Source organism: Palaemon carinicauda, chromosome 18 (assembly GCF_036898095.1).
Source record: "Palaemon carinicauda isolate YSFRI2023 chromosome 18, ASM3689809v2, whole genome shotgun sequence".
NCBI lineage: Eukaryota > Metazoa > Arthropoda > Malacostraca > Decapoda > Palaemonidae > Palaemon > Palaemon carinicauda.
In genome coordinates, this window is record NC_090742.1 from 446,139 (window position 1) to 457,693 (window position 11,555).

General features: G+C 51.0%; 1 protein-coding gene across 1 annotated transcript in view; it reads right to left on the reverse strand.

The window, feature by feature from the left end:
* Positions 1-11,555, reverse strand: part of LOC137657574 (dihydroorotate dehydrogenase (quinone), mitochondrial-like) — a 207,377-nt gene extending 195,822 nt beyond the window's left edge. The window contains exon 1 of the mRNA XM_068391908.1: positions 11,401-11,555. Within this exon, the coding sequence (XP_068248009.1) occupies positions 11,401-11,436 (36 nt within the window). The 5' untranslated portion in view covers positions 11,437-11,555. The remainder of the gene's footprint in view (positions 1-11,400) is intronic.

The following is an 11,555-nucleotide window of genomic DNA, read 5'->3' on the forward strand; positions in this document are numbered from 1 at the left end:
AAGAGGTGGGAAGAGCTTGTTGGTGGCACCAGAACGGTTGGAGGAGGACATCTCGGAGAGCTGTTGAGGGATCTCGTCCCTGGTACTCTTAACCCCCTGAGACCAGGGCAGGGCTGCACTGGTCTTAGAGGGTTTCTGAGTGGACCGTGTCTTTGCCCTCTCGTGGAAGGATCTCTGGGTCGGAAAATCCGATGAGAGCCCTCATTAGAGTCAAACCTTGCCAAAACGCATGTTCTGACTCTTGCTGTTCTCCTCCTGCTGTAGGACTTGCAGCGAAGTCTCCCTCTATCCCCAAAGGCTCTTCTTGGGGAGAGTCTCGGACATTCCCTGAGTGGTTGGCTGGCTCCATCCTAGTCCTAGTAGAGGACTTCAGCAATGTTTTGGAGTCCTTAGATTCCTTCCTGGGAAGGATATAGGGCTCCAACATTGACGAGGGTGGCACGTTCCTTTCAACCCCCGACTGAGTAGACCCCTCGGCGCGAAGAGAGGTTTCCCCCATCGGTGCAATTGGGAAAAGTCTCTCTTCGCGTGATTCCCTTGGGGACGGGAAATCTTCGTCCAAAGGAGAAGGAGAGGCAGTCTGAGGAAAAGAAGGAACCTGCCTCGAAGGTCTGCGTGGAGTCAGTTTCGCCCTTGGGGAAGTGACCGCGTCTGGAACTCCTCTCTTCCTCTTCAAAGGGGTAGAAGAAGCCATGGTTCTGTGTCCCCATTCAGAGAGAACGGGCTTGAAAGCCTGAGCTACAGCTCTGATCAGGGCACCGAACCAGGGCTGTTGGCTGACAGATGTGCTGTCAGACATATCCTTTGAAGGGAAAGGGATTGAAAGATCCCTGGGAGGAGTTACTACCATTGGTGGGTTTGCCTGTGATAGCTTTGGGATCCTGGACCCCTCTGGAAGTTTCCCTTCCCCCACAATGCGCGATGGTATACGATTGCGGGGAGGGGAATGAGGCGATGGCGACCTTGCCGTACGTTGTTCAGTAGTCTCGCGCGAGGGAGGGAGAATACCGGGGCTCTCGCGAGGGAGGGAGAATCCGGGGGCTCGCGCGAGGGAGGGAGAATCCGGGGGCTCGCGCGAGGGAGGGAGAATCCGGGGGCTCGCGCGAGGGAGGGAGAATCCGGGGGCTCGCGCGAGGGAGGGAGAATCCGGGGGCTCGCGCGAGGGAGGGAGAATCCGGGGGCTCGCGCGAGGGAGGGAGAATCCGGGGGCTCGCGCGAGGGAGGGAGAATCCGGGGGCTCGCGCGAGGGAGGGAGGGAGGATCCGGGGGCTCGCGCGAGGGAGGGAGGGAGGATCCGGGGGCTCGCGCGAGGGAGGGAGGGAGGATCCGGGGGCTCGCGCGAGGGAGGGAGAATCCGGGGGCTCGCGCGAGGGAGGGAGAATCCGGGGGCTCGCGCGAGGGAGGGAGAATACGGGGGCTCGCGCGAGGGAGGGAGAATACCGGGGCTCGCGCGAGGGAGGGAGAATACGGGGGCTCACCCGAGGGAGGGAGAATACGGGGGCTCACCCGAGGGAGGGAGAATACGGGGGCTCGCCCGAGGGAGGGAGAATACCGGGGCTCGCCCGAGGGAGGGAGAATACCGGGGCTCGCCCGAGGGAGGGAGAATACCGGGGCTCACCCGAGGGAGGGAGAATACCGGGGCTCACCCGAGGGAGGGAGAATACCGGGGCTCGCGCGAGGGAGGGAGAATACCGGGGCTCGCGCGAGGGAGCGAAGAATACCGGGGCTCGCGCGAGGGAGGGAGAATACCGGGGCTCGCGCGAGGGAGAGTACTGTATTCACGTGGAGTGCGCGGGCGCGCGGGAGAGCATTCACGCGCACCTGTGCCGGCCATAGGGCGCGCACGCAGGAGAAAGTTCTCTAGCATGCGGGTGCGCGATAGAATGTTGGCGCGCATCCTTAGGAGAGGATGGGCGCGTGTGCACAGGGCGCGCGCACATATCCTTGCAGATGCACGCAGGAGAAGGCTGGCACGCAGGTGAGCGCTGGCGCGTGGGAGAAGGCAGCATTGCTGACTTCCCGGAAGTCTTGCTATCCATTGACAGTTGGAGCGCAGGTTTTACCTGGCGCATAAAGTGGTGCGCAGCATGGCACGCAGGAGAGTCAGATGTTGGGCGAGTAAGCGCGCGGACAGGAGAATGTTGGCGCGCAGGAGAGTACTGGCGCATAGGGGAGCGCTGGCGAGAAGGAAAGCACCATTGCGCAGGAGGTTGATGGGCACAGTTTGTGCACGGCGCGCAGGAAAATGTTATTTTCCTTAGTAAAATAAATTTTTTAATATACTTACCCGATGATCATGTAGCTGTCAACTCTGTTGCCCGACAGAAATCTAAGGTCGGGATACGCCAGCGATCGCTATACAGGTGGGGGTGTACACAACAGCGCCAACTGTCGAGTAGGTACTCAGGTACTTCTTGTCAACAAGAACTCAATTTTCTCCTCGGTCCACTGGTTCTCTATGGGGAGGAAGGGAGGGTCCTTAAATTCATGATCATCGGGTAAGTATATTCAAAAATTTATTTTACTAAGGAAAATAACATTTTTCAATATTAATCTTACCCGATGATCATGTAGCTGATTCACACCCAGGGGGGTGGGTGGAGACCAGCATACATGTTAACATTAGAAGCTAAGTATCCCGTATTTCATTTTAGCAGTTATTCAAAATAACAAACATAAAATAAATAAGTACCTGGTAAGGAAGTCGACTTGAACCATTACTCTGCCTTTTTAAGTACGTCTTCCTTACTGAGCCTAGCGATCCTCTTAGGATGCTGAGCGACTCCTAGGTGCTGAAGTATGAAGGGCTGCAACCCATACTAAAGGACCTCATCACAACCTCTAATCTAGGCGCTTCTCAAGAAAGAATTTGACCACCCGCCAAATCAACCAGGATGCGGAAGGCTTCTTAGCCTTCCGTACAACCCAAAAAACAACAATAAAAGCATTTCAAGAGAAAGATTAAAAAAGGTTATGGGATTATGGGAATGTAGTGGTTGAGCCCTCACCTACTACTGCACTCGCTGCTACGAATGGTCCCAGGGTGTAGCAGTTCTCGTAAAGAGACTGGACATCTTTGAGGTAAAATGATGCGAACACTGACTTGCTTCTCCAATAGGTTGCATCCATAACACTCTGCAGAGAACGGTTCTGTTTGAAGGCCACTGAAGTAGCGACAGCCCTAACTTCATGTGTCCTTACCTTCAGCAAAGCAAGGTCTTCTTCCTTCAGATGAGAATGGGCCTCTCTAATCAAAAGCCTGATGTAATAAGAAACAGCGTTCTTAGACATCGGTAAAGCAGGTTTCTTGATAGAACACCATAAAGCTTCTGATTGTCCTCGTAATGGCTTTGTACGTCTTAAATAGTACTTAAGAGCTCTTACTGGGCAAAGTACTCTCTCTAGTTCGTTCCCCACCAAGTTGGACAGGCTTGGGATCTCGAACGACTTGGGCCAAGGACGAGAAGGAAGCTCGTTTTTAGCTAAAAAACCAAGCTGCAAGGAACATGTAGCCGTTTCAGATGTAAAACCTATGTTCCTGCTGAAGGCGTGAATCTCACTGACTCTTTTAGCTGTTGCTAAGCAAACGAGGAAAAGAGTCTTTAATGTGAGATCCTTAAAAGAGGCTGATTGAAGCGGTTCGAACCTTGCTGACATCAGGAACCTTAAAACCACGTCTAGGTTCCAGCCTGGTGTGGTCAACTGACGCTCCTTTGAGGTCTCAAAAGACTTAAGGAGGTCCTGTAGATCTTTGTTGGTGGAAAGATCTAAGCCTCTGTGGCGGAAGACCGCTGCCAACATGCTTCTGTAACCTTTGATCGTAGGAGCTGATAGGGATCTTACATTCCTTAGATGTAAAAGGAAGTCAGCTATCTGCGTTACAGAGGTACTGGTTGAGGAAACTGCATTCGCCTTGCACCAGCTTCGGAAGACTTCCCATTTTGACTGATAGACTTTGAGAGTGGATGTCCTCCTTGCTCTGGCAATCGCTCTGGCTGCCTCCTTCGAAAAGCCTCTAGCTCTTGAGAGTCTTTCGATAGTCTGAAGGCAGTCAGACGAAGAGTGTGGAGGCTTGGGTGTACCTTCTTTACGTGCGGCTGACGCAGAAGGTCCACTCTTAGAGGAAGAGTCCTGGGAACGTCCACTAGCCATTGCAGTACCTCGGTGAACCATTCTCTCGCGGGCCAGAGGGGAGCAACCAACGTCAACCGTGTCCCTTCGTGAGAGGCGAACTTCTGTAGTACCCTGTTGACAATCTTGAACGGAGGGAACGCATACAGGTCTAGATGGGACCAATCCAGAAGAAAGGCATCCACGTGAACTGCTGCTGGGTCTGGAATCGGAGAACAATACATCGGGAGCCTCTTGGTCATCGAGGTAGCGAATAGATCTATGGTGGGCTGACCCCACAGGGCCCATAGTCTGCTGCAAACATTCTTGTGAAGGGTCCACTCTGTGGGGATGACCTGACCCTTCCGGCTGAGGCGATCTGCCATGACATTCATGTCGCCCTGAATGAACCTCGTTACCAGCGAAATCTTTCGATCTTTTGACCAAATGAGGAGGTCCCTTGCGATCTCGAACAACTTCCTCGAATGAGTCCCTCCTTGCTTGGAGATGTACGCCAAGGCTGTGGTGTTGTCGGAGTTCACCTCCACCACCTTGCTTAGATGGAGGGACTTGAAGTTTATCAAGGCCAGATGAACTGCCAAAAGCTCCTTGCAGTTGATGTGAAGTGTTCTTTGCTCCTGATTCCACGTGCCCGAGCATTCCTGTCCGTCCAGTGTCGCACCCCAGCCCGTGTCCGATGCGTCCGAGAAGAGACGGTGGTCGGGGGTCTGAACAGCCAATGGTAGACCTTCCTTGAGAAGAATGCTGTTCTTCCACCACGTCAGTGTAGACCTCATCTCTTCGGAAATAGGCACTGAGACCGCCTCTAGCGTCATGTCCTTTCTCCAGTGAGCAGCTAGATGATACTGAAGGGGGCGGAGGTGGAGTCTCCCTAACTCGATGAACTGGGCCAGCGATGAAAGTGTCCCTGTTAGACTCATCCACTGCCTGACTGAACATCGGTTCCTTCTCAGCATGCTCTGGATGCATTCTAGGGCTTGACTGATCCTTGGGACCGACGGAAAAGCCCGAAAAGCTCGACTCTGAATCTCCATACCTAGATAGACAATGGTTTGGGATGGGACGAGTTGGGACTTCTCTATATTGACCAGGAGACCCAATTCCTTGGTCAGATCCATAGTCCATCTGAGATTCTCCAGACAGCGACGACTTGACGGAGCTCTTAAAAGCCAGTCGTCCAAATAGAGGGAGGCTCTGATGTCTGCCAAGTGAAGGAATTTGGCAATATTCCTCATCAGTTTGGTAAACACAAGAGGTGCCGTGCTTAGGCCAAAGCACAGGGCTTGGAACTGGTACACGACCTTTCCAAAGACGAACCTTAGGAAAGGTTGGGAGTCTGGATGGACGGGGACATGAAAGTACGCGTCTTTCAGGTCTAACGAGACCATCCAGTCTTCCTTCCTGACCGCTGCTAGGACCGACTTCGTCGTCTCCATTGTGAACGTCTGCTTGGTGACAAAAGCATTGAGAGCACTGACGTCCAGCACCGGTCTCCAACCTCCTGTCTTCTTCGCTACCAGGAAGAGACGGTTGTAGAAGCCCGGGGATTGATGGTCCCGGACTATGACTACCGCTCCCTTTTGTAGCAAGAGCGACACCTCTTGTTGCAACGCTAGCCTATTGTCCTTCTCCTTGTAGTTGGGAGAGAGGTTGATGGGAGAAGTTGCTAGAGGGGGACTGCGGCAGAACGGAATCCTGTACCCCTCCCTTAGCAACTTCACAGACTGAGCGTCTGCACCTCTGCTCTCCCAAGCTTGCCAGAAGTTCTTGAGCCTGGCTCCCACTGCTGTCTGGAGAGGTAGGCAGTCAGATTCTGCCTTTTGAGGACTTGGAACCCTTCTTCGATTTGCCACGGTGACTGTCGGCACGGGTACCTCCTCTGCTGGAGGTTCTGCCACGAAAGGGCGGGATGAACCAAGACGCTGGTGTGTCCATCCTAGGTCTAGGCACGGAAGGTAAAGCTTTAGCCTTACGTGCGGAGGACGCCACCAGGTCATGGGTATCCTTCTGGATCAACGAGGCAGCCATCCCCTTGATCAGCTCTTCCGGAAAGAGACACTTGGAGAGCGGAGCAAACAACAACTCCGACTTCTGGCAAGGAGTGATCCCAGCCGACAAGAAGGAGCAAAGATGTTCTCTCTTCTTCAGCACTCCCGACACGTACGAAGCCGCAAGCTCACCAGACCCATCCCGAATGGCTTTGTCCATGCTAGACATGATAAGCATGGCAGAGTCCTTATCCGAAGGGGAAGTCTTTCTGCTTAACGCTCCCAAACACCAATCGAGGAAGTTGAAGATCTCAAAAGCACGAAAGACTCCCTTCAACAGATGATCCATGTCAGAAAAGGACCAGCAAATCTTAGATCGTCTCATAGCCAGCCTGCGGGGAGAGTCAACCAGACTTGAGAAGTCGCCCTGGGCAGAGGCAGGAACTCCCAAGCCGGGTTCCTCTCCCGTGGCATACCAGACGCTAGATTTGGAAGCAAGCTTGGTAGGCGGAAAGATGAAAGCAGTCTTTCCCAGCTGCTTCTTGGACTGCAACCACTCTCCCATAACCCTCAAAGCTCTCTTGGATGAGCGTGCGAGTACAAGTTTGGTGAAGGCAGGAGCTGCTGACTGCATGCCCAGAGCAAACTCGGAGGGAGGAGAGCGAGGGGTTGCAGACACAAACTGTTCCGGATACAAGTCCCTGAACAAGGCAAGGACTTTCCGAAAGTCTAAGGAGGGAGGCGTAGACTTGGGTTCTTCTAAGTCGGAGTGCGGATCGTCCAAATGCGCAGCTTCGTCATCAGATACTCCATCATCCGAAAGCTGAGGAGGAAGTGGCAAAGGTGGAGCAGAAAGCTGAACGGCTGAATCCGGCAGCACGGGTGCATGCGTAGCTGCTGCGGATCCAACATCATGCCGCTGCTGGTCAGTCTGCGAGCTGGCAACAACAAAAGCAGAGTGCTGGTGCGTGGGAGGGACTGCCGTGGGTTGCGGAGCATGCCGCATGGGTTGCGGAGCATGCCACATGGGTTGTGGAGCATGCCGCATTGTGTCAAAACACGGCAGCTCGACAGCACCTTCCCACTGCTGATGCGGTAGCTCACGCATGTCAACGGAGGGTGCAGCATGAACATGCGTCTGGCAGGGTGGACTGCGCATCGGTGGTGGAGCTCTCACAGGTGGAGTGTGGGAGCAGGCAGCCGCAGTATCTGCTGAGCGCACAACCGTGGCAGGTTGTAGGTTAACTGGTGCAGTGTCAACCTTCTCAGCACGATACTCCTGCATAAAGGAAGCAAGCTGAGACTGCATAGTCTGCAGCATGGACCACTTAGGATCTACCGTGGTTGGTGCGGCAACAGACGGAGTAGTTTCCTGCTGCGGAACCACTCTACCTCTCTTGGGAGGTGTGCAGTCTTCGGAAGACTGCGGCGAGTCCGAACTGACCAAGTGGCTACACCTGGGCCGTTGGACTCGCTCGGAAGGGACCTTACGCTTGAGAGGTCGTGAGACCTTCGTCCAACGTTTCTTCCTCGAAACTTCTTCCACAGACGAGGAATGAAAGGGCTCATTCGTCTGTTTGTGGATGGGACGATCTCTGACAGATACGTCCGCAACCACTGAGGGTACATCCGTACGCTGATCAAGGCCTGCCGAACCCTTTGGTCCTTCGACATTGCTTCTCCCCTGGGCTTGGGAGCTTGCAAGAGGTCCCGGACTGGGAGGACGACTGGCACGAACAGATGTACCCTCATGCGCAACACTGACACTGATACTTTTCACTTCACTTGCACTCACTACACTTCCCACTGCACTTTGCGCTTTCAACTCTTTGACATCTGCCAAAAGTTGATTCCGGTCATTAGCTAATGACTCCACTCTGTCACCAAGAGCCTGAATGGCACGCATCATGTCCGCCATGGAGGGTTGAGCACTAGTAGCAGGGTCGGGAGTCACCACTACAGGGGAAGGAATAGGTTGAGGGGCATGGGGAGAGGAAAAATCAAAAGAGCGAGAAGAACTCCTCCTGATCCTATCCTTCTCTAGCCTACGTGCATTTTTAAGGAATTCGTTAAAATCGAATTCCGAAAGCCCAGCGCATTCCTCACATCGATCTTCCAATTGACAGGATTTACCCCTACAATTGGAACAAACGGTGTGAGGATCTATGGAGGCCTTCGGAAGACGCCTAGAACAAGCCCTAACGCTACACTGCCTGTACTTAGGGACTTGAGAATGGTCAGACATCTTGAATTGTAGAAATAGTCAAGGGGGAATTCCAAAATCTAGCAAAGTTCGTTAACAATTAATCCAAATTTAATCAAAAAGCTTGATAAGCTAATGATAAAGGTTCCTGAATAGCGAAGGCTAAAATCTAGAGCGAATACATCACCAAAATCGTGAAAAACAACTCCAGAAACAACAGCGTATCCAAGTAGGTCTTGCCGGTGGCACGACAGAGGAAAAAAATGAGTTCTTGTTGACAAGAAGTACCTGAGTACCTACTCGACAGATGGCGCTGTTGTGTACACCCCCACCTGTATAGCGATCGCTGGCGTATCCCGACCTTAGATTTCTGTCGGGCAACAGAGTTGACAGCTACATGATCATCGGGTAAGATTAATATTGAAAAACGTGGGCGCACATGCGCATGAGGGTGCGCATAGCGCGTGATGTAGCTATGCTCCTGTTAGAGCGTATGCGCGTACGCTCTTGATGCCGTATGTTAGGGTTATGGTGAGAATCCACGCGTAGTGATGGGGCCTGATGAGCTACTAAAGAGCGATCGTCAGGTCTTGTAGGCGCATATGTTGTTGGCGCGCAACAGCGTGCTTAGATGGAGCCTTGTTAGGCCCATGTAGAAATGGAGATGGCCAGTCGGCAGGTCTGTCGGACGGAAGGTCGTCGTGTCCTTTAAAAGGATGACCTTTCACCAAAGAAGATCGCGAATGATCTGCAGAGAGGCCCAGGACCAATGCAGGAGCAGTGATGGATGATTGGTCTCGAGGCTCCTCTGCGGGGGACTGCATCGAAGATGTTGAACCAAAGAGGCGCCTCCTCACCGCAGGTGAAGGAAGGCCTCTAAGGCGAAGAGGAAGGTGAGCCTTCCGACGAATGCGCCCTCTGGGGGCCGTTAGATCAGCAAGCTGACCTTATGCAGTCCTCCGAAGAGGAGTCTCTGTAAGTGAACTTCCCCGAGGGGTAGAAACACTAGCAGGAGAGACTGACGATGGACTTAGTTTCTCCCTCATAGGTTGAACAGGAACGGGAGAAATAAAGCCGTCAACTACCGTAGAATTTGGAGTGGAAGAGGTAATGGGTGATGCCAAATTGGATACCTCTGACACCATAACGTCGACAAGAGACAGAGGATCAACCTCTGACGGCCACGACGATTGCTTGACAGCGGCACCCAATCGGATGTAGTTAAGCAAAACCTCCTTGGAGGGTGAACCCTTAAGCCCCAAGGAGGACAAAAACTGGAAAAGGGAGGTTAGTGACATATCCTCCCCCGGGGGGGAAGAGGTGAAGCTCCTTCGCTAGGGGAAGCAACGTCATCTCTCTCTCGAATCCTGAGGTTGGTAAACATTACAACGGTCTACGCTACCACTCGACGGTCTCTCGAAAGAGACCGACCGAGTGGAAGCTTCGGAGGAGGTTTGGGCAACGAAAGAAGAGGCCTTGAGTTTTTCTCTTTTCGAAGCAACCTTCGAAGGAGAAATATCCCGTTTGAACTTCTTCTTCCGTCGTCGCGAAAACCTCTCCCACTGGAAGGTAGACCACTCCCAACACTTGTTGTTGCTATCACACCGTTGGCCCCTACAAGAAGGACAAAGGGCGTGAGGATCAGTCTCGACCGCCGACATGAATGTTCCACAGGGGCGGTCGGGAAACCCCGGGCAGGTGCGCATGATCGCAGAGGCCCACTTCACATATACAGAACTAGAAAAAGAAAAGACAAAAGCAATTAAATGGCTGCCAAATGACAGCGAGAATGAGAGCGGACACGTCCGACCACCATCCGAGCCGAGAGCAAAGTGAGCTCAAGCAGAGGTGTGTGAGAGGGGGGGTAGCAAGCTACCCTCCCCTACCCCCGCTAACTACCGGTGTGGATAGTAAACCCTCGTTAAAAATTAATGGCTCGTCATTTCAGCAACGCCGAAAGTAATACCCCTATTAAATAGCATGGTTTGTATTCCAGTTACGGAACAAATAATTTTTCTAGTCTAAATAGGATATATTCAACGAATTTGACTTTTATTTCTGTCGCAAATAATCAGATTTAGAAATACAGGCCCCCATAATAACAACAATGATCGAGTTCCACGGAGGGAAATATGACAGATTTTAAAGTAATTTGTATTTTTCCTAACATACAAACCAAAATTATAAAAAAAAAAACTAGCCTGGTTTCCTTGCTAAACGACCTGGAACGGACAATATCAACATAGTCAATCAAACAAAAGTTTGTGATGCCAGCGTACATGTGATATACATTCAAAATATATACTAAATTAAAAATTAAGTAATTAGCCAAAAGTGTCACTATTTGTGAATTGTATTTTTCATGGTCACTTTTGAGTAATTACTCCATTTTTAATTTGTTAAAGAAAAAGTAGTTTTTTTCCTAGGTTACATAGCCCTGTAATACACTACAATAATACCTTTAATTTAATACTGTATATATTTTGAATATATATAAAATGTACACTGGCATCACAAACTTCTGTTTGGTTTACTACGTTGATGATGTCAGTTCCAGATCGTTTAGTGAGGAAAGCAGGCTAGTTTTTTCGTTTTTAATAATTCTATTTTTTTTTAATTTTAACTTGTTTCCTATATGGCAAATTGTTTTAAATTATGAAAAAGTCTTAAGGAAAGCAATAGCTTTGCATAATTTGGCAGTATATGGAGAGTGGTCTTGTAAATAAATACATAGGAGAAGTATTGAATGAAAAGCTTAAGATAAAGACGACTGACGAAATTTAACAGAGAGCCTTTAAGTCAATAGGCGTAGATGAATATGATAAAATCGTGATGAGGCCACCACTTACTTAAAACTGACCTTAGATGCCTTATTCTTTCTAACCAGACATTAAAGTATAGCTGAAATGTGTATACATAAACGTATACAATGTTCAAATAGAATGTATCAGCAAACCTACGGTAGGTTGGTCAATGTTAAACCTAGGCTACTTGGGCTTCCGGTAGGTTCCCCTACCATAGGTTACGAAGCATGAACACATTCTCTTTTGAACTGAGGGAGCAGTACTTATCGTTTACCCTCAAAACGCTGCTCCTCAGGTACTTTGAAGCCATGCCGACCGCAGTTACCCACGATCTAGAATATTGCCGTGTTAAGGACCTTGGGGAGTTTTGTGCAAGCCGAAATCATACGTAACGGTGTGACGTAACTATCCAAAACAAACTTCCCGGAA